General features: G+C 49.3%; 2 protein-coding genes across 13 annotated transcripts; one reads left to right on the forward strand and one right to left on the reverse strand.

Moving 5' to 3' along the window:
* Positions 1-3,231: 3,231 nt before the first annotated feature.
* On the reverse strand, positions 3,232-7,997 carry ATP5PD (ATP synthase peripheral stalk subunit d). Of its 11 annotated transcripts, none has more exons than XM_086356122.1 (7): positions 7,943-7,997; positions 6,923-7,011; positions 6,400-6,529; positions 6,030-6,126; positions 4,535-4,606; positions 3,582-3,644; positions 3,232-3,431 (listed from the first exon to the last, which is right to left on the reverse strand). In XM_086356122.1, exons 3-7 carry the CDS (start codon positions 6,519-6,521, stop codon positions 3,300-3,302), a joined length of 486 nt encoding a protein of 161 aa, XP_086212248.1. In that variant the 5' UTR covers positions 6,522-6,529; positions 6,923-7,011; positions 7,943-7,997; the 3' UTR covers positions 3,232-3,299. The 11 variants fall into 11 exon arrangements, with proteins under 11 accessions (XP_086212248.1, XP_086212250.1, XP_086212249.1 ...); XM_086356124.1 differs by having other exon boundaries at positions 6,912-7,011; XM_086356123.1 differs by having other exon boundaries at positions 7,905-7,997.
* Positions 7,998-8,182: 185 nt separating this feature from the next.
* Positions 8,183-22,262, forward strand: KCTD2 (potassium channel tetramerization domain containing 2). Of its 2 annotated transcripts, XM_086356084.1 has the most exons (7): positions 8,183-8,615; positions 10,281-10,389; positions 12,525-12,616; positions 16,702-16,797; positions 18,173-18,298; positions 18,522-18,572; positions 19,620-22,262. In XM_086356084.1, exons 1-7 carry the CDS (start codon positions 8,274-8,276, stop codon positions 19,647-19,649), a joined length of 846 nt encoding a protein of 281 aa, XP_086212210.1. In that variant the 5' UTR covers positions 8,183-8,273; the 3' UTR covers positions 19,650-22,262. The 2 variants fall into 2 exon arrangements, with proteins under 2 accessions (XP_086212210.1, XP_086212211.1); XM_086356085.1 differs by lacking the exon at positions 18,522-18,572 and having other exon boundaries at positions 8,193-8,615.
* Positions 22,263-22,564: the final 302 nt, after the last annotated feature.

Here is a 22,564-nt window from a genome sequence, read left to right on the forward strand (position 1 = left end):
CTTTCTACTTTTGCATTCCAGTACCCTATAATGAAAAGGACACCTTTTTTGGGTGTTAGTTCTAAAAGGTCTTATAGGTCTTCATAGAACCATTCAACTTCAGCTTCTTCAGCGTTACTGGTTGGGGCACAGACTTGGATTACTGTGATATTGAATGGTTTGCCTTGGAAACAAACAGAGATCATTCTGTCGTTTTTGAGATTGCATCCAAGTACTGCATTTCGGACTCTTTTGTTGACCATGATGGCTACTCCATTTCTTCTGAGGGATTCCTGCCCGCAGTAGTAGATATAATGGTCATCTGAGTTAAATTCACCCATTCCAGTCCATTTCAGTTCGCTGATTCCTAGAATGTCGACGTTCACTCTTGCCATCTCTTGTTTGACCACTTCCAATTTGCCTTGATTCATGGACCTGACATTCCAGGTTCCTATGCAATATTGCTCTTTACAGCATCAGACCTTGCTTCTATCACCAGTCACATCCACAGCTGGGTATTGTTTTTGCTTTGGCTCCATCCTTTCATTCTTTCTGGAGTTATTTCTCCACTGATCTCCAGTAGCATATTGGGCGCCTACTGACCTGGGGAGTTTCTCTTTCAGTATCCTATCATTTTGCCTTTTCATACTGTTCATGGGGTTCTCAAGGCAAGAATACTGAAATGGTTTGCCATTCCCTTCTCCACTGGACCACATTCTGTCAAATCTCTCCACCATGACCCGCCCATCTTGGGTGGCCCCACAGGCATGGCTTAGTTTCATTGAGTTAGACAAGGCTGTGGTCCTAGTGTGATTAGATTGACTAGTTTTCTGTGAGTATAGTTTCAGTGTGTTTGCCCTCTGATGCCCTCTTGCAACACCTACCGTCTTACTTGGGTTTCTCTTACCTTGGGTGTGGGTATCTCTTCACGGCTGCTCCAGCAAAGTGCAGCCATTTCTCCTTACCTCGGATGAGGGGTATCTCCTCACCGCCGCCCCTTCCTGACCTTCAATGTGGGATAGCTCCTCTAGGCCCTCCTGCACCCGCGCAGCCACGGCTCCTTGGACATGGGGTTGGTCCTCCCGGCCGCCACCCTTGGCCTGATAAATGCATATTTTTCCAATGCCAGTTTTTAGAATAAGGAGTTGAAACCCTTGATATAGCCCATCTATCCATTTTTCAACTCTCTCCCTCTTTTTTTTTTTTGCCACACCTTGGCTTCCAAGATTTTAGCTCCTGGACCAGGGATTGAACCCTGCTGGGCAGTGAAAGCACTGAATCCTGACCATTGAACCTCCAAGGAAGGTCCTAACTTTTTAAGGATGAACAGCTTGTACCTGGATTTTGAATTGACCCAGTTAGAAACTTTCCCTTTTAATAGAGGTATTTACTGATTCGCAATTACCCTAAGTGTGTTTGGTTCTGTGTTTATGCTACTTATGTTTTGCTTAACTGTTGCCATGTAGGAAGTACATCTCTCTAGTGATCTGAAAAGCACAATCTTATTTTACTAGTGATAATTTTTCATGTAAAATCAATGCATGCTCAATGCAAAAACTTCAAACAATTCAGGATATAAAACCTCAAAGTGTGCCCCCCCCCCCGCCCCCAACTCCCGCCATGCTTCATAAATGCCTGGGACTGAGATAATGTTAGTTTTTCACTCGTTTCTCACTGTAAGTCTTCCGACGCCTTCCCTCAAATGCTAGGGACCCCTCCATTAATTTTTGGTCTTGCCACAAGGGATCTTAGTTCCCCAACCCGGATCCAACCCACGTCGCCTGCAGTGGAAATGCAGGGTCTTAACCATGGACAACCAGGGAAATCACAGGGACTCCTCTCCCATTGTCACAAAAGTTTCACAGGCCTTTCATTGATTCTTCCCTTCCTGGTTCTAACCACGCTCCAAAAGATTCCGTTTTCACTTTTCTGCATCCCTAGATCTTCAACTGGATGGCTGGGTGCCAATGCAATGATTCACAGCGGTGGGGAGGGAGCATGTGGTACTTGTTTTGTGCATGAAAGGCCTTCTGTGGAGCTTGACTGCTGAACGTCACGGATCATGACTGAAGCCGCCCTAAGTGGAACACGCCTTGCCCCCCGGTTTCATTTTACCTTCAGCCCAGCCCCTGCCCTATAAATTAGGGGTGACGTGCCCCAAGGTCTATTCAGCTTATGTCCTTTAAGACATTACTTCCTTGAGGGTTATCAGCCACTGTTGATCTCCTCCCATACATCTGCAATCTCTGGCAGAAATGTCACAAAATTGTTGAAATGTGTCTTTTCCTCAGTAGGTTTTTTCCAACAGGATTTAAACCACATCAAGTCGGATGCCTTTGCTTAGATTGCTTTCTTACTGAGAAGCTTCCCAGATTATCTCATTTCATTCTTATTACAATCCTGATGTTTGTAAATGAGGAAAGGAAAAGTCTGGAGATGGCAGATTAATCTAGAACCAGCAATTAAATGGTCAAGGGCAGGTGTAAGCAGTAGGCATACAAGCTCCTCTGACTTCAAGGACAACAGAACTTTCCCCACCATCTCATCTTACTTTAAACTGCCTGTATTTCCTGGCAGTGCTCAGGCATCCTGCAAGGAATTCTGCTATAATAAAAAATAAATCCTGCTATAATAATTGTTTAGTCACTAAGTCATGGTTTTTCCAGTAGTCATGGACGGATGTGAGACTTGGACCATAAAGAAGGCTGAGCGCCGAAGAAAGGATGCTTTTGAACTGTGATGCTGGAGGACTCTTGAGAGTCCCTTGGACTGCAAGGAGATCCAACCAGTCCATCCTAAAGGATATCAGTCCAGAATATTTATCAGGAGGATTGATGCTGAAGCTCCAATACTTTGGCCACCTGATGCAAAGAGCCGACTCATGGAAAAGACCCTGATGCTGGGAAAGACTGAAGGCAAGTGAAGTGGAGAAGCTGGTGGTAGAGGATGAGATGGTTAGATAGCATCATTGATTCAATGAATATGAATTTGAGCAAACTCCTGGAGATAGTGAAAGACAGGGAAACTGGATGTGCTGCAGTCCGTGAGGTTGCAGAGGGTCGGACAGGACTGAGCTCCTGCACAACCACCACCGCAGCCTTGGGCCTCAGTAACTTGCTTCCTACACATCCTCACCACTAGCCGACCACACACACCTGTGGGCACACCTTTCCAGTCCAACAAAAGCTCTGCTCCCAGTGAGGTCACCCGAGTTTTAATTATCTCAACCACAAAGGAGCAGACACACACAGCACCATGTAATTATTTTTAATGTCCAGAGTTTATAATTCCAGGGCCAGAGCTGTCTCCTGAACTCGAGCTTATAAGGTCTCAATTGGCCTGTGAGGCCAGTAGGGGTACTTCTTCTTGTCTAATTTGGTTTCTGGGAAGACTTCATTCAAGTCCTCAATGGTCATCTGATCAAATGGAATTATGTTCCTCATCTTCTCCAGCTGAAAAAAGAGGGGAAATGTGTCAAAATAAAAAGGGTTGCAGAGATACAAAAAAAGAATCCGAGACAGGTGACTGCTGCTAGGTGAAGGACACGTGGCTGTGAAAGGAGAGAAAACAGATTACAAGCAAAGGCCAAGGCTCATCCTTACCTCTTTCTCATATTCCTGAATCCTGGTCTTTGACTGAGTCAAAAACTCAGCACAACTTTTCACCTTTAAGAGAAGGGAGAAATTCTGCTTTGAAACCAACCTGTACCTTCCCAACCCTGAGCCTCCCAAGGTATGAGGAGTCCCGGACCGCCCCCCACCCCCACCCCCGCCGCCCCACTGCTTTCCCACACTCTGTGGAGAGGAGGTGGGCTCCTCTGACTACTTGGGGGATTCTGCTTTAGGGGGCAAACTGCAGCTCTCCCCAACACCCACAAAGAAGCCCGTTCAGGAGAACCAGCTTAAGGCGGCAGGCCCAGGGTTCTTCAGTGAGTTATTCGCCTAGGCAACCTACAAACGCCTGCATCACCCGGGCCAGCCGAATGGCCAGGACAAGCCACTGACCACCCAGTCAGACTTCTCCTTGGTGGAGCCACCTGGGTTCCAACACTGGGCTTTTAGTACTTTCAAGCAAAGGGGTATTTGACTACTCACTACCGTGTATAATTTTCCTGCCCAGTTTCAGCTCCTTGATTGTTTTTAACGGCCATGTTGAGGTATAACTGCCATACAATAAAACGCACATATTTAAAGACTACTACTTGATAGGGGTTGATATACGCATCCACCTGCGGAACCGTCACCACAGTGAAGACCGTTTCATATTTATCACCCCCTCCACCCCAACCCCAGGCAACCACTGATGTGCTGGTCACCAGAGGTTTACCTGAGTTTGTTTATCGTTTTCCAGCAGTGGAGTCATGCAGTGTGTACTCCTTTGCTGGATTCTTTCACTCACATAATTATCCTAAGGCTCATCTGTATACTGCATTCATTAACAGTTCATCCCTTTTTAGCGATCCTTTAAATTCCCTCCACCTTAACCTTACTAGTAAGAAACAGAACTGTCAGGAATTAAGAGAATTTTAGAATAAGTAAGGGCCTCAACTACTTACATCTTCTTTTTCTTCAGCATCCACCTGGGCAGTATATTTATCCTCTGGTATAGGAACCTTCAGGGCATTAAACTACAAACACAGGAATAACGAACTGTTGTTAATATCACCAGGAGTCCCCCCCAAAAGGACTCAAAAGCTGCTAATTGTAATAGATCATATAAAAACACATTCTCCATTCCAGGCGGTAAGAGCAGGCATCTGGGGCATTCTATTGGAAAGAGTATTAGACTGGCAATGGGAGCTCAAGGTTCCACTGCCTCATCACCAGCTGGAGACCTTGGACAATTCTCTCATTACAATGAGCTTCAGTTTCTTCACTTGATAAAGAGAGGCAGACTGATGGCCTCAAAGAACCCTGCGGTTCCAAAGTAATTCTGATTTCTCTTTTTTTAATTTTATTTATTTTGGCTGTGCCACACAGCACGTAGGATCTTAGTTCCCTGACCACGGATGGTTACCTGTGCCCCTTGCAGTGGAAAAGCGGAGTCCAAACCACTGGACCACCAGGGAAGTCCCCTGATTTCTCTGTGAAAAGAAACCCTAGTGGACAGGTAGCGGAAGTCATATTTGCATAACAGAGATGGATGAGACCTTCTCCCTAGACGACGGCTTAGTGTCTTGGCCCTGGCACTGAGCGCTGTTCCTAGCAGAGTGGGCCCTCAATAACTATCTGCTGAATGAACAAGCAAATCGTGGATAATCAAATTTAACATCAGAATATAGGTGGGCGAGGGCTTCCCTGGTGGTTCAGTAATAAAGAGTCCACCTGGTGATGCAGGGGACACAGGTTCGATCCCTGATCTAGGAAGATCCCACAAGCGGTGGAACAACTAAACCCGGGCACCACAACTATCGAGCCTGTGCTCTAGAGCCAGGGAGCCACAGCTACTGAGCATACGTGCTGCAGGTACTGAAGCCCTCACACCCCAGAGCTAGGGAAGCCGCCACAGTAAGAAGCCTGCGCGCCATAACTAAGAGAGCGAACCCCTGCTCACCGCAACCAGAGAAAAGCCCACGCAGCAACAGAGACCCAGCACAGTCAAAAACTAAGTTATAAAAAGAAGAAGAAAGATAGGTGATCGAGAGACCACAGCTACAAGGGACAATAAAAAAGCAGAGGAAAACAGTAAAAGAGTAGGAGAAAATGTCAGCTTGATTTAAAAGGAGACAGGTGGGGAGTGCAGAGGAAGCCAGGCAGAAACACCCAACTCAACAGCCCTCTGGCTCTCGGATTAAGACTCTGTTATACCGTTTTCTTAGGTAAGAAACCTGCTGAATGAGGAGGCCCTGAGTTCTCCGCACCTACTTACCATTTTAAATCTGTCATCACAAGACCTTTGGCTGCACCCATCTCTCCTGAGCCTCCCTTGGGATCTGGGTGTTAACACCACTCCTCTTTCCTCACTGTCATCCCGTGTAACTGTCCACGGTCCTGCTCCCCCACCCACAGCCATGTTAACAAGACCAGAGCTTTAGCTGCCTGAAGGCTCACCTTCTTCTCAAAGTCATCCACCAAGCCAGCCTTTGCCACGTTGGCCTTGTAGTAAGCCCAGTCGATGGCAGGTGGCTTCTCAGGCAGAGTAGCCAACCTGCTCACACAGAAAAGCAAAAGTTAGGACTGTTCCACGAGCAAGAGGAAATTCACACAGCAATTTCCCTATTCTTCATTCCTATGGCCTGGAGCTATCGCCACACTCTTCCCTAGGAGGGAGATCATAGGAATGCAAAAAAATAATAATAATAATTCACTAGTGTTTAGAAAATGCATGAATTTCTTTCTGCCAGAAGAACATCAGAATTCATATATTTTGTTTCCACATGAAATCACAAGTCCAGAGGCTCCCTCTCAGCAAGGTACTGACCTGGAGGTTAGGGTCTCATTCCAGGACTTCAAGGAGTTAGCCACGGCCTTCTGGTTCCGAGGGATGATCTCCCCAAAAGCTACCCAGTCAATGGTTTTTAGAGCAAGTTTCCGTCCAGCCATCTTGAGATCTTGGAAAATACAACAGGTCAGATCAAAACAGGGCTCTTGGAGAGAATCCTATGAAGGGCATCGCAGAAGTATTCAAGTTTTAAGAAATAGATCAGCATCATATGAGTGGGTATATCTGTCAACTAAAGGAATTAGGATGACAGTATCAGAAGAGGACACTTTAGTTTTTAAAATTCAAGATGTACAACCTGGCATATATTCTAGATGGTATACCCTCTCTTCCCCATCTCCTAATTTATCCTTAAAAGTCCAGTTATTAAAAAAAAGAAAAAATCCAGTTATCCAGTGTTTGCACTCCATGTACCTTTGGAAACATTGCTAAAGCAATATTCATGCATTACATAAAAGTTAGTAATTTAAAAACACTTCCACTCAGCCTACATTTTACTCACTGATTCTCCAGTGCACAGAACCTGACACATATTCACATTTCAACAAGGCTTAGTTAAATAGAGCAGACGCTGGAACGAAATTTCCTCACCTGAAAAATGGGGATAATAAGCCCTCTTAGCCAAAAAAAGGCTGTTAAAAATATCAAATATAACTGTGCACACCAATTTGCACTACAAACTTAAGGGGCTCTCTACCCACACCTTATTCATGCCTGGTGATCCCCTGCAGTGTTAGTACATACCCTGAGTATACTGGCAATACTCAGAAAAAAAAAATGTTTTCAATACATACGTGAATGTGAGAGAACATGGAAAGTGATCACAACCGTTAAAGATCTTTAAAAACTATGGGGTGGATCACAAAGGAGATGTGGGCCTTAAAAGAAAGAAGACACATGTCCAACATCTGCCTCTTCCTTTCACTCTCAAGACAGCTTATGTTCCCTGGAGTGAAGGTGAGGGGCGGGTGACCTTAAATACACCAGATAGAGTAAGTGCCCTTGCTGAGAGTTTTCCAAGCTCGGAAGCTTCGTAAATGGGTTTGTTGTCTTTTATTTACTGCTGAATCCCCAGCGCCTAGAACAGATCCTGAACACAGCAGGTGCTCAGTGAATATTTACTGAATCGGAAAATGAACCCTGCACTAGAGAAGCTCTGAAAGCTCCACACGCTCGAAAGCTGGAACCTTCAGAAGGGAAGCGCACAGCCCTCCAGCCTGCTGGCGTCACCAAGCAGGCTAAAACTACGTCCCGGCAACGTTTCCTCAGCCTCCAAACCGGACTCCTGAAGCCGCCAGGCTGGAGTCAGGCTGGACGAGAGAAAGGTTACTGGAAGCCCTAAAAGTCAAGAGGCCACAAACTGGCCTCTGCGGCCTCGCGCTAGAGGGAGAGGACAGGAACAGGGCGCGAAAGAGCAGCCGCGCGAAGCAGAGGAGAGACAAGGGTCGAGCCCAGGTATGCAGGAGCAGAGCAGAGAAACCCACTGTGTTCAGGTACGTGAGAGGCCCCCAAGCCCACTCACCTTCACCGACCCCGGGCGGCCCGCAGTCCACAGCAGCAGAGAACGGAAGTGGGTCACCGGAAGCTCTCCCCTCAGCCAATCCCAAGCCCAAGGGGGCGGGCCTTGTCTTGCGGTTCAGCGAATAGAGGTGAGGGCTGATTCAGGAAGTTCCGCCTCCGGGGGCGGGCGTAGCGCCTCCACAGCCCGGGGACGCGGACGCTGGTTGGGGGTGCTCCCGTCCCTCTCCCGCGGCCCCACCCCCGCCGATGGGCCGGCCCGGCTCTCCCTGCCGAGAGATGGGCCGGCCCGGCGGCGCGCGGGCAGCAAGCGGCGGCGGCGGCGGCGGCCCAAGATGGCGGAGCTGCAGCTCGACCCGGCCATGGCGGGGCTGGGAGGGGGCGGCGGGAGCGGGCTGGGCGATGGAGGCGGCCCGGGCCGCGGGCCCCCCAGCCCTCGCCCCGCTGGCCCCACGCCCCGCGGGCACGGCCGCCCGCCCCCCGCCGCCGCCGCGCAGCCGCTGGAGCCGGGTCCCGGGCCGCCGGAGCGGACAGGGGGCGGTGGCGCGGCCCGCTGGGTCCGGCTGAACGTGGGCGGCACCTACTTCGTGACCACCAGGCAGACCCTAGGCCGGGAGCCCAAGTCTTTTCTCTGCCGCCTCTGCTGCCAGGAGGACCCGGAGCTGGACTCGGACAAGGTGCGCCCCGCCCTCGGGCGCGCCCCCGGCCTTCGGACCCCCTCGTTCCTCCCAGGCTGGTCCCCGGATTTCCTGCGACGCTCTTCTCTCCGGAGGGCGCCTGGGGCCGGGACCCCCTCCTCCTCGTCCTTCCCAGCCAGCCAGCCCTGGGGGCTTTTCTGCCCCAGCCCCAGACGCACGCAGACTTTCTCTCTGACCGCACCCTTCGTTCTCAGCGGCTGCTTCCCCGCGCTGTGCCTACCTTCACCCGTGAGCGTCCGCTCCACACCCCTTCTCCCCTTCCTCTCTGCACCTCATCCCAGCCCCTCAGGTCTGCCTGAGTTTTCCCCTGACTTCCTCGTTTCCCTGGTTCCTCGTCAAGACCCTCATTGCCTATGGCAGACGCATCCAGAATTGGGTCAGGGCGAGCTAAGGCATCCAGGTAGCTAGCTTTCTGAGACTTCCGCTCGGACCCCTCTGCCAAGTTGGGTGAAAGCTTGGGTGTGATGATGGCTTCGACAGTTGCAGGAAGCGCTTGTCATGATCCCACACTTCTTTCCTGCGGTCCTGGGCTCGTATCTGGTAACTGTCACTGTTTTAGGTCCCGGTTTGAGCTCAGATACATTCCTAGAAAAGAGGTTGTCCTTTGCCAATGCAAACCTAAGCTGAAGGATTAAGACCAGGGAAAATGAAACCCAAAGAGTACTGTTGGGCAAGATGCATGGCTGCTAACCAAAGAGTTGAGAGGTGACAAGACGCTTAACCCATTTTCAGTTTGAGCTGTTTGGTTTTTTTTTAACTTTACACGTTCATCTTTTAGTTTCTGATTTAAAAGCATTGACTGTTGCCTGCATCGCCTGTATCCCATGTAGCACTTAGCTGTTCCCTTGCAACAGAGTAAGGGTTAAGTAAACATTGGTTAGTTTCATTTATTCATCTGCTACGTCTCCTGTAATCTCAGATTGAAGGCACACTGTCCTGCCCTAACTTAAGGAGTTTTCCAAAACCTTGCTTATTATAAAGGAACGATTTTATCTGTCCTGAATCTTCTTTGTTGCAGTAGAAGCCAGTTTCTTCTTGTTCCCTTTACTGTAAAGATGAGTAGGATTAAAATTGCTCAGAGCCAAGTCCCGGCCATGCCAAGCTTCCTCTGGGCACAGATCTGGAGTGTGTGAGTTACAACTGCCAACGCAGACTCCCACTGCCGTTGGCCCTCAGCTCAGGAGCACTGCCAAATAAACAGAGGTTTTCTTAGAATTAGGAATGTGATTCAGGGACAATAGAGAAGTCAGAATGTCTGTCTCAAGCAGAAATTTAGATCACGCAGCTATGGCATTTTCTTCCTCTGTTTCTTTATAACAAATATCCCACAGGAAGAATGTTGGTAATTGTATCTACGCTTGATCTTACCCAAAAGGCTGAGAAGAGACTCGTAATCGTGTCTGAGTAAAAATTTTAGAAGTTCAAGTCAATGCCTAGATAATGAATATGACTATACATCTGCAACACCTTCCCAGAAATGATCTTGAAGTACAAGACCCCTAAAGCTAGCCTTCTTGCCAGTAGTTAGTGATAAACACCTAATAGAACTTGCCCTCTCACGTGTGAATTGTGACAGACTGGTGGAGACCCTGCCCTAACTTAGTATGAAAGCTCCACAGTGATACCCTTGTGTTTGGTTGGCAGGACGAGACAGGGGCCTATCTGATTGACAGGGACCCTACCTACTTTGGTCCAATCCTAAACTACCTCCGCCACGGGAAGCTCATCATTACAAAGGAGTTGGCAGAAGAAGGTAAGGACACTGTTTGTGCTGGGCATCTTCAAAATTCAGGTCAAATCTTTAAAGCTGTTTCATAGATTGGAATGTATTTTTCACAGGTTTTTTTTCTGGTGGCGGGAGGGCTATGCTGTGTGACATGTGGGCTCTTGGTTCCCTGACTAGGGATTGAACCTGTGCCCTCTGCATTGGGAGCGTGGAGTCTTAGCCACTGGACCACCAGGGAAGTCCTGAGATTTGAATTTTGAGATTTTTAGCAGGCTCAGGTGCACAGGAAGCAAAGCTTTTTAAATATAAGCGGGGAGCCTCCAGTCACCTCCTCTAGTCTGAGAGGGTCTTGGAGGAGCCCTGTTGTTCTCATCCTCCTTTGGGAAGAGACACAGCTCAGCTTTGGAGGTAGAGTTTTTTCTGGACCTGCAAAATTATCAAGACCTCTTTTTACATTGACTTATTACTAGCAGTGAATATCCACAGCCTGAAACAGCAAATCTCTGACATTTAGGTATTTATTCTTTCAATTTTAGTTTGAACTTGCAGCAGTAAAAAAAAAAAAAAGAAGAAATAATAATGAAGGCTTGGCCTCATTTCTTTAAGACTGGTCTCATGCTTCCTTGTAGATTTTTGCATCTGACCTAATTCATTCTCCAGCCCATTGTCAGGGGCATCATTAGTTGACTCATCCTTTTGGTTTGTAGGGCACTTGAACTATAAGTGGGTCTAGATGTCTTTCTAAAAGGCTATCTTCGTCTCACTGAGACATTCAGTTAAGATGGGAGCCTGTCCCTTGATGCAGGGCACCCTAACCTGGGAGCATTCTCTCTGCATAAGAAAGCTGAAATGGCCGTGCTTGCTAATGAAACGGCTGAAGAACACTGCTGTTACAACCAGTCAAAAGAGGAATCGGTCTCCCTTTTTATTTTTAATGCCCCCCCCCTTTTTTTTCTTAACATTTCAAATGCATACAAAGTAACTGGAATGGTACCATCCACAGCAATTACCAGCTCATGGGTAGTCTTTGTTTCTTCAAAAGAAGAATCTTAAGCACCTTTTCTAATGCCTTAAAAAAATGATTTTGAAGGGCAAGAATAGTACAAAGAACTCCCTTTATCCAGATTCACCAAAATCAACAGTTTGGGTTATATTTGCATTATCATTCATTCATCTCTCTCCTCCTCCTCCCCGCTCCTTCCTCTCCCCTTTCCACAGTTTTATTTCTGAACTTCTTGAGTCTAGATTACAGACTTGACCCCTTAGTGCTTCACGGTCTATTTCTCAAGAGCAAGGACATTCTCTCACGTAACCACCATATAGTTATCAAATTCAGGACATTTAATATTGATAAACACTTTAACTATAGCTAACATTCTAATTTGGTCAATTGTTTCAACAAAAGTCTTTATAGCAACTTTTTTTCCTGGACCAGGATCACACATCCCCTTTAGTTGTCCTGTCCCAGGTCTTTGATTTTGTTAAGCATGGGATTCTTTTTTTTTTTTTGGACATGCCATACAGCTTGCAGTATCTTAGTTCCCTGACCAGAGATTGAACCTGGGCCCTCGGCCATGAAAGCACCGAATCCTAATGACTGGACTTCCAGGGAAGTCCTGTGCATGGGATTCTTTCATTGACTGCTTTTTACACTGTTCAGATAATAAGCATCTTGTTAAATTTGGTCCACATAATTTTTTCTTTTTAAAAAATTTTATTTATTTTAAATTAAAGGATAATTGCTTTACTGGTCCACATAAATTTACACTTAAACAGAGAGACATTGGTCACTTTTAGGACAGACTGGGTAGAAATTGCAAGCTCAGGAGTTGTCCAGCGGGACTAGCTCCAGGAACTGAGTGACATATGGTTAAGGCGTCCTGCAGCTGATGGGCAGGAGCAGGAAGAGCCAGGGAAGGTGGCAGGTGGGAAACCGCAGGGGCGAAACAGTAAACGGAGCAGCCTTTCGCCTGCCTCACTGATGTTGGGGAAAAGGTCACAGACACCCAGCAAACAGCAAAGGAGCGTTCCCGAGGCTGCAGGAGGGAGACTAGACTTGCAGTGAAAGATGCAGTTCTTAGCAAGCACGTGTTCTCCAGCCTCTTTCTGCTGTTTTCTGGGGACTTCACACACCTCTGACCACAGGTTGGTCTTCCTTCTAGGCGTGCTGGAGGAAGCGGAGTTTTACAACATTGCATCTCTTGTGCGACTGGTTAAGGAAAGAATACGGGACAACGAGAACAGAACTTCACAGGTAATGGGTTTTGAGCTCTTAAGGGGAAAATGTCCCATGTGTCAGTCTTTGTCCCCATGTCTGGGGTGATCAGAAACGGACAGTGTACCGTTTGAGAGCCCTGCGTCTCCCCTGTGAGCCGGAGGTCTCCGTGTGGCATACGGTCCATCTGCCAGACAGGCAGCACATATTCCGCCAGACTTGTTCAGAACAGGGAAACAGAGGCGAAATCACAAAGAGAACGAAACAGGCCCATGTCCCCTTAGAAGAACGGGAAATAGTGGCTGCTCGCCATCTGGCAGTGGGAGGAGTCGCCGTACTTGAGGTTCAAAGCCTGTTCTCTCCAGCAGAGCATCTGCCTCCCTCCGTGTCCACGTGGGGGCTGAGCGAGGCCTTGCTTCTGCCTGTTTACCTGGTGGCTTCTCTGTGAGGACCAGCCTTCAGCCTGTGACCGTGTCAACAGCCAGCTGCTAACACACACTGGCATGGCATAGACTTTGCACATGACTTGTGAATCACGCTTCTAAGAAAGTAATATCAAGCTTCTCTTTCTTTTAGGAAGTCTGGATTTTCTTAGTAGATTTGGTGACAAAAATCCAACCGAATTTGCTGTGTAGTTAGAGCAGGGAAGGCAGTGGGGCACACTCAGCTCGTCTCATGGCACATCACCGGTCGTCAGTCTCAAGCAAGTAGCCACGATAACTTCTCTTAGGCCCTGGGGACCCCGACTGATAGGAGGGCCATGCCCTCAAGAAGCTTAAAGTCTAGCAGGAAAAACAGGCCGGTATTTTAAGAGGGTTTAACTGCACTAATGGGACAGAGTCCGACTCCAGCATGACTTGTTTCCTGTCCCATCCGATACTGGTGATGGTTGCTTTCTTGAGATCTATCGCAATACAGAATTTCAAAAGTAGAAACTTGTTCCTTGCATGTTCTGTGTTAGACTTCATGAATCAAATTTCTTTCTGGCTCTGAATGGAATTATCTGGATGAACACCTGACCCCTATGATAATGAAGTCTGTTCTCCGTTTTATCTCCAGCACTTTGCAAAGGTGGAAAGGAGGCCTAATCATTTAGTTCTTCTCCATCTGGCCAGTGGCTGAAAGGCTTTTTTTTTTTTTTTTTTGGTGCTGAAACCTGGGATGAAAGGCTCCTTTTTAATGTTCAGAGATGAACTCACAGTTGGTTTGCAGGTTACCATGTGAAGTATGATCTAGCGTCACCAATTTTTTTTGCCGTCTCCTAGTGTATTTACGTGGCTTCCTTCACTCTGACAGATATGTGATAGCTTAGACGTTCTGCGAATCTCATCCATCCTGTTTTTCACATTAAACAAAAAAACAAACCTTTGATGCTTAATATAAGTTTTAATGATACCATCAAGTATAAAATTTGAAACCATTCAAATCGTGGCACCTGAACACTCTCAGTTCTTCGCCGTCAGTGAATTCCTTGAGAGTGCTGTGAGGTTTTTATTTGATGACAGTAATTAAGTTAGTTTTTTCGGTTTTGAGGCTAATGGATTTATACCTAGCTGGAAGCTTTTTTATTCTAGGAATGTCAAGCCCCTTTTGATGTTAACTGATCTTTCCACCTGTCCCCTTTATTTAGTGGGACTCTGGGTGGGCAGTGGGTTTGATGTCGTTCAAAGACGTCCCCTTTTACATTTGTCCCACGTCACCTTAAGGCTGCATGTGGATTTCCGTGGCTGTCTCCTCAAGCTCGGTATCTCCTTCACCTTGTCTTTGTTGAAAGAAGACGCGCCTGGCAGGCAGTCGGGTAAAGCCCGGGATGTAGAGGGCCTCCCCCACTTTTTCTCAGTGGCCTCGCTTCTCTTCAGTGGCTGCCACCATCCTGTTACTCCGCTATCCCCGGAAGCGTTTTTTGTTGTGAGATGGATCTTGGTGCATTTGAGAGTGATGATGGTTTACTTGGGAAGAGGAGAGTAAAGAAGAGGCGTTACGGTTATCTCAGATAACTGGGACTTGGACAGTGCGGCACTGTCGGGTCTTCGTGATGCTCTGCATCTTACAGTGTGAAACGCCTGGTCATTCCTGCACTGCGCAGCTGCTCCTGCTGCTGCTAAGTCGCATCAGTCATGTCCGACTCTGTGCGACCCCACTGCGCAGCTGGGGTGATTGAAACTGTCACAGGATTTGTCCTGTATTTTATATGGAAGGAATTTTCTTTTTTTTCATCTTAACACCTTATTGAATGGAACCTCGTTCAGAAGGACAAAGTATACAAGAAAGACTGTAGTGTTGTCAGGCAGATGTGGGTTCATATCCCAGCTCTACCTCCAGTCCACTTAGTCATCACACTGCTTGGGCAAGATATTGTGCCCTGAACACCAGTGTCCTCCGTCTAGAAAGAAGCCAATGCCTGCCTTCCAGGACTGCAGAAAAGACTAGAAGAGAAGGGTACAGCACTTGGGACCTGTAGCCCACGGTACTTAGTAGCTACTTTTGTTCATCGACTATTTCCCAAATTGTTCTGATTTTCCAGACAGCTGAAGGCAACTCATCATTTTTAAAAATGGGCTAAGTTTTCATCATTCTTAAGAAAATGGTCCAGATTGTCTTAAAATCTGATAGAAGGTAACTGACCCTCGCTGTATGACCGGGCGCCGTTGTTCTGAACCTGGGCTGCTGTTTGGTTCTCTCACCCTCTCAGATGGGCAGTAAGTGTGCAGCTTTGGACCCAACCCCGATGGTCCCTGACTGCTAAATACCGAGTCCTGTGCGCCTGGAATTGTCCTGTGAACAGGAACACATCTGGCGAGCCTGCTTCCCTGCAGCCACCTTAGCCGTCTCACAACCGGCTTCTCGTTCCCTGTGGGCCAGGTCACAAGTGTTGACATAGGTCAAGCATGGGGGCCTTCGTGCTGCAGCTCTGGGGTATCCATCTCAGTTGCTCAGCCTTTTGGCTTCCTGATCTAGCTTATGTTTTAGAGAGTTGAGTCTGGCCAGCACACGACCTTTCTCATCTTTGACACCCTCCAGGTGATCAACAGTTCGGTTCTGTCCTGACACCGACCACCCAGAGTCAGTGTCAGACTCCCGGGGCATGGATGCTAGTTGGGATCTGGGTTCCCACAATGCCTTCTTCATGTTCAGTAATTCACTAGAATAATTGGTGTAACTCGGGAAATGCTATACTTACTATAGTTTATTATGAAGGATATAAATGAACAGCCAGATGCAGAGATTCATGGGGTGAAGGCCTAAAGGGTCCTCTGTCCCCGTGTAGTCCCCAGCATCCATTACTCCCCACCAAGCACATGGATGTGTTTGCCAACTTGGAAGCTCCCGGAATCCCATCATTTAGGGGTTCTTCAGGATGGTTCATTTGGTAGGAAAGGCTGTCTGTATCATTGGCCTTCGGTGATTGAACTCAATCTCTGGTCTCTCCTCTCTCCCCCATGGTCAGGGAGTGGGGCCACAAGTTCTAACCCTCTAACCCGCTGGGTCTTTCTGGTGACCAGCTGATTAGCATACAAAAGACCCTGCTGCAGCTCAGGAGTTGACGTAGTTTTTCAGAGGTCTGTGCCAGGAACCACGGACAAGGCCAAGTATGTGTATTTTATTACACACTTGTCTGTCACAGGAACGTTACCGTGTAGCACTGAAACAGTTTCAGGTGGCTTCAGCCGGGGTAGGACAGCCTGAACATTGGTACGCTGTAGAGCCCCTGTTAGTGTAGTGCTTCCATACAAGGTATCATTCTCAGCGTGTGTATCAGCTATACAGACTGAAGAAGAAAATGCAACCTTTTTGTCCTGAGTAATTTTACTCTTTTCTCCTTTGGGAAATAGATGAAGTCATAAGTTTATCAGTATGGTCGCTCACATAATTCATACTTCTGAAGTTCAAGATTATTTTGTTTTATTCATGTTCTTGGACCCTATATTTTCTTTCTTTCCTTGGATAAGTTTTTATTGAGAAACTACAGAGTGGCTTGAAAGGGGGTAGTGGGTGGCTGCCAAGAAAAAAATTCCAAGCACACTCCTTTCCAGTCTTTATTCTTCTGAAGAGCTTCACCAAGGCAGCTGCAAACTGTTGTGTCCTTGAAACTGTTGCTCAGAGCCTGTGTGTGGTTGTCGCAGGGCCCCGTGAAGCACGTGTACCGAGTCCTGCAATGCCAAGAGGAGGAGCTCACGCAGATGGTATCCACTATGTCCGATGGTTGGAAATTCGAACAGGTAATGTTTCTTGGGGCTTCCCTGGTGGCTCAGTAGTGAAGAATCCACCTGCCAATGCAGGAGACATAGATCCCTGGGTTGGGAAGATCCCCTGGAGAAGAGAATGGCAACCCACTCCAGTATTCTTGCCTGGAGAATCCCATGGACAGAGGAGCCTGGTGTGTGACAGTCCATGGGGTTGCAAAAGAGTCGGACACGACTTAGCAACTAAACAACGTTTCATAAGGTGTATCTCAGCCTAGGAGCCCACAGTCTGTCACCATCTGTAGCCAGTTAACTCACCCTAGGAATTGGGTAGGGCTAGGGGAGAAGAGCCCTTCTGTGTGGACTCTGCATGGTAGGATGTGATGAGCTGGGTGAGACTGAGAATGGTGTCCTGTCTCCAGGCTTCATATCAGAACTTCCGCGTGATTCTGCCCAGAGGGAGCCAGCCAGCTTCTTTAGGCTTGAAAGTGCCTCTTTGGGTTTTTTCCCCTTCAGGGATTCCTTTCAAAAGTGCTTTGTTCACACATCCTAGAATAAGTAGCTGAAGAAGACCAGGGTTTAACAGTGACCCTCCCTGTTCACGCGGCGTGGTGAGCAGGCATGGCATGAAGGGCTCAGACGAGCTGGAGCCTGGCGAGGTCCTTCCCCGTCAGCCTGTGGGTTTCTGTCCTTTAGCTTTGTGCTCACCACCACAGCATCGAAACAAAGCACCTGAGAACCAGGATTTTACGGTTTTCTTCCACTAGATGGCAGAGTTGTTCATCTGTTGTCTTCAAAACACACGGGAGGCGGAGCATGACTCGAACGATGGTATTATAAATTCAGTGAATCATGCTTGTTTCTACATAGAGTTTAAGAGGTCAGCTGAACTGTAACCATATAGTTACCTTAAAGGACAGTTACTGGGTTAACAGTATTACATTGTAGACCAAACACGGGCTTCTCTGTCTTCAGCACCAATACTGGGTGGCTCCTCACAGCTGTCTTCCACGGCGGAACCAATTCTGTGTGCGCCTCATTCTTGTTCAGCTGTGGGTTGCAAAATGTCATACTTCCCCTTCAGAAGTATTTTTTCCGTGGTATAAAATTTTAAAGACAAAGTTGTTTGTTTGTTTTTTTAAGAATTAGTGGTTTTTTTGTTTGGTCGGTTGGCTGTGCTGCATGGCTTAGTTCCCAGCCAGGGATGGAAGCCAGGCCACAGCAGGAAACCCTTGTCGTGATGCTCTGGTGAATAACTGGGATCCATGTATCCCCTGGGGCCTTGATAGTCCCAGCAAATTCTTTGTCCTTTGAGAAGCAAAACAAAACTCAGTCAGGAAGAGGGTTTGATTCATGTGGCAAATATTTTAAGATCCCTGTTTGTATGTTGACCGTGTTCTTTTCTGATCAGCTAATCAGCATCGGATCCTCCTATAACTATGGGAATGAGGATCAGGCAGAGTTCCTCTGTGTTGTCTCCAGAGAACTAAATAATTCTACCAACGGCATTGTCATCGAGCCGAGCGAGAAGGCGAAGGTGAGCCGCCCTGCCCGGCGTTTGTCCCTGACTGTGCTCCCAGCCCTGCTCTGCCCCGCCTGAACTGCTGCTCTCTGCTTCTTCCCTTCCTTCTCAAGCCAGCTTTGCATTTCCCCTTCATTTTGGCCCTTTGACTAATGTCATTTAAACCAGGATTTTTGAAGCAGTGACATAGGCTTTTAGTTTAGGACACATGAACTAAAGTAGGGTAGTCTTTTCCCAGGCTCTGCAAATCGGTGAAAAAGAAAAACTAATGGCCACTGATTCCTGTAAGGTGAGAATTCTGAAACTCAGAGTTGAAAGTATTTTGCCTTTATAGTTTGAAATTGTTCTATCTCTCTCAAGAGAAAAGGTGTTGGGTTAACTCTGTGACACCCCCCGCACCCCAACTCCCTGAGGTTACTGGGAGCTTGTGGCACACTGTTCTGTCCTTCCTCCACTATGCCCCTCACACACACACCCACAGTGCTTCTCTGTCATCAGTGTGTGGTGAGCCCGGCCTGTGTCCTGCTCTGGGGAGGTTGTCCTCCTCCATGTGAGGTGATCCTTCACCGTGTGTGGTGGTCCTCCTCCGCGTGAGGTGGTCCTCCTCCGTGTGAGGTGGTCCTCCACCACCTGCGGTGATCCTCCAACTGCGGTGATCCTCCGCCTACGGTGAGCCGGAAGTGTCTTTCCGCTCAGGGGAGGTGGTCCTCCTCCACGTGTGGTGGGCTGGCCTGTGTCCTTCTGCTCAGGGGAGGTGGTCCTCCTCCCTGTGCGGTGGTCCTCCTCCCTGTGCGGTGGGCCTCCTCCCTGTGCGGTGGGCCTCCTCCGCGTGAGGTGGTCCTCCTCCCTGTGCGGTGATCCTCCTCCAAGTGTAGTGAGCTGGCCTGTGTCCCTCCGCTCAGGGGAGGTGATCCTCCTCTGCGTGAGGTGGTCCTCCTCCCTGTGCGGTGATCCTTCTCCCTGTGGTGATCCTCCACCAAGTGTAGTGAGTTGGCCTGTGTCCCTCCGCTCAGGGGAGGTGGTCCTCCTCCGCCTGCGGTGGTCCTCCTCCGCCTGCGGTGGTCCTCTGCCACGTGTGGTGAGCTGGATGTGTCCTTTTGCTCAGGGGAGGTGGCCCTGCAGCACATAAGCCCTGCCCCAGCGTCTTCATACTGTAGTGCTTCAGGGGTGCTGCCTCGCTTCCCAGGGTAACAGGTCATCCTGCTGCTGCTCCACCGGGCCCAGTGAGAAGTGACTCTGGTCTCTTTCTCCTCCCTCAGTGGGCTGGGAAGCCACCCCACCTAAGAGCAGTGCACGCCCAGAGTCCAAGCCTGTCTCCCCCGTCTTGCCCTTCCAGATTCTTCAGGAGAGAGGGTCTCGGATGTAAACTCCCGAGTCCTCAGTGACGAGCGCGCCCAGCCGAGCACGTCTGTGAAATTCAGTCTCGCTCCTGTACAGTAACCGAGCTACTGCCAAGCCAAGCCGCGCCTGGCCCCCAGTGGAGGAGAGTTCTGGTCAAAACCAAAGGAGCCACACCCCCAGCCACAGGAACCCGAAGACAGATGCCGCTTTCAGCTGCACAGTACCTTCTCAGAAACCTGCTTTTCTTTTCTTAGCCGGTGTTGTAACAAACCTCTCCAAGAGCACTGGGCTGGGTTCCCAGGTGGAGCTTGTCTCAGGATGGGGCGGGGAGGAGGAAGCCCTAGGTCCTTGCAGATGCTGTACTTCCTGGAAGCCGGAGCGCGTGCAAGAGGGTTGTCCTGAGCTGTGCCACGTTTTCACCTGAGTGTGCCCTGTTGGACACGGGCAGTCGCTTCATCACGCCACCTTTCTCTCCCACACACCCCAGACTACCGCAGCAGACGCAGAGTCTGGTTTAGGCTGTTGAATTGAGGTTTCGGTGAGGGATAGAGTTGCCAGAGCACCCCCACATTCCTATGAACAAAGCCTCTTTGAGGAGGGGAGGATGGGGGGGTCGCAGCTCTGGATTCAGGCCACCAGCTGCCCCATGTTTGGCTTGCCTCATTTCTCTCCAGCAGCTGGCACCCCGTCCCCCGGCCCCAGATAGCTCACCTTCTCCCCAAGAAGAGGTTCAAGGCAGGCGGTATCCTGCACGGAGTCAGACAGACAGACTGGGGGGCACTGTAGGTAGCTGGTGTAACTGCTTCTGTAGCCTTTGCCTGCCCTCTGTTGGCCCGTCTTCCTTCCCTGACTTTTTAAACTGGGGCCGAGGATAAAGGGATTTTGGACCCTCTGATGCCTTGGGGTGGAGACAGCCGTTTTCTCCGAAAGTTGCCAAATGTAGTCTGTAGTATCAAAAGTGGCGTGTTTTTGTGATCGTCTCTTAGAAATGCCTTGATCGAAAGTGCGATACTTGTGTCTCTTCTTGGTTTCTGGCCTTGGCAGTGGTCGTGAGCCCCTGCCATCCGCTGTGTGTATGTGCATTTGACGGGCGGGCCCAGGACCCCCTCATCTGACCCGGCCCTCACCGCCACTTCCTTCTGTGGGGGCTGAGGCATCGAAGATCCAGTGTTTGACTCAGGAGCCAAGCCTCAGAGCTCGTAACTGGATTGCTGTCTGAGCTTCCGAGTCTTGGTGAGCAGTCATGGAGCTCAAAGGGGCCAGAGAGCCCTGGCTTTTCCCTGGGTGACTTTCCTAGTATGGCAGGTGGTCCAGAGAAGGGGAGGTGCCTGTGGGGAGCGCTTTGTTCATAAAAGATCCCTCAAGCCCGTGGCTCCTTCTAAGCTGAGGTTCCCTTTGCCCCCCAGCTCAGCTGCTCACCGCATGGCTCTGGGGTCAGGGTTGCTTTAAAGTGACTATCGACTGTGCCAAGTGTCTTTCGAGCCTGTGACCGGCCCCTGCCCAGACAGGAACCTCATGTTGCCCTCACACGTCTGTGTGTAGAGTAGGGGAGAAGTGTGTGTCCGGGGTGCCTGCTGACACACTGTGTCTACACCCCAGTGTGAACGTGCATGTCAGCACCACGGATGTCTGGCCCGTGCCCAGGACTCTTACAGCTGTAAAATGTTAGAGGAACTGCTACCTACAATAAACAGTTACCCCTGCAGAATGGTTGCAGGTGTCCATCCTGACCTCTTTCACGGGGAAAAAGAATTGAACACGTCAAGGAAAAGCTGCCATCAACCAGAGGATGGTGGGTGAGGAGCTCTGGTCAGTGGGAGTTAGCACCGTCAGACTGAAAGGAGGCAAGCCTTGGCGTCTGGGGCCGCAAGCCCAAGCAGACCTGCTTGTCTGGGGCTCATCTGAAAACCAGCCTCTGGTCCCAAGTCAGCAAGCAGGAGCGAGGAGGCTGGAGGGCAGAGGGGGCCAGGCCCTCTGGAAGCGTCTTTCTCATCAAGCTTCTCACGGGTCTGCTGTGGAGTCTGCGAAGACCGGCGCGCCCCTCGCTGAGCGCTCAGAGGGACCAGCGGGCCGCCTTTCCCCAGGTTCCCTCCCCCGGCCACCCAGCAACAGTCTCAGTTGTTTCAGCGCTCCAGGAATCTGAGAGGGATTGTTTCTTAAGGTTTCTGGGGAAGTATTTTACCCAAGCCCTTCGTGAACCAAGTTGGTATTTTTTTCCTGAAAGCCGGCTCCCTCAGGGAGAGCCTGGCTGACCGCTCCAGAGAGAGGCCCAGCCATTGGCTGGGGGGTCACGTGAGCAGTGCCCCACGCTCTCCTGCTGCCCAGGGCCGCCACGTGGGCGACGCTGGCCAGCAGGGCCCAGCCTCCTCTGGAGTGGCTTTGTTTATGCACAGTTCTAACTGATCTCAGGGGTGTCCGTGAGGCATAGAGGAGGAGGAGACATGCTGAGGGGAAGGGCTGAGAAGTCACCCACACCCTCCGGGATGGCCTTAGAGCCAGGCCTTAGGGACCATACCTGTCACTTGTGGGTGCCCTTTGTTGCCGTTTGTGTCTTTGAATAAAGTCTGAAATGCTGTGACCCTTCCCCCCCCCCCCCTCTTGTCAATAAAGACATGAAACAGACTTCTGAATCTTGAAACCTCTGGTGTGTAGTTCTCAATACTCAGAGCTCCTGGAGTCCTGTCACTCAACATTGATGATTCTCACACTGTCCTCAGGAGATGAATGTCACTGCACCCTTTTCTAGCAGAGTTTCTTACAGAGTCCTCCTTTCTCCTGCTGCTAAGACTGCCTGGGGGGCCGGGGAGGAGGGAAGAGGCTGGACCTTCTTTCTCCTGGCTTTCATTCCACTGCATCTGAAAGGACCAGAGAGTGCCAAGGGACAGAAGGTGGGACAGATGGGCTTCCTGCAAGAGAGCAGGAAGGAGATGGGGAGAAGTA

The sequence above is a fragment of the Bos grunniens genome, chromosome 19 (assembly GCF_055505025.1).
Source record: "Bos grunniens cultivar Pamir isolate PY7600 chromosome 19, Bosgru_T2T1.0, whole genome shotgun sequence".
Lineage (NCBI taxonomy): Eukaryota > Metazoa > Chordata > Mammalia > Artiodactyla > Bovidae > Bos > Bos grunniens.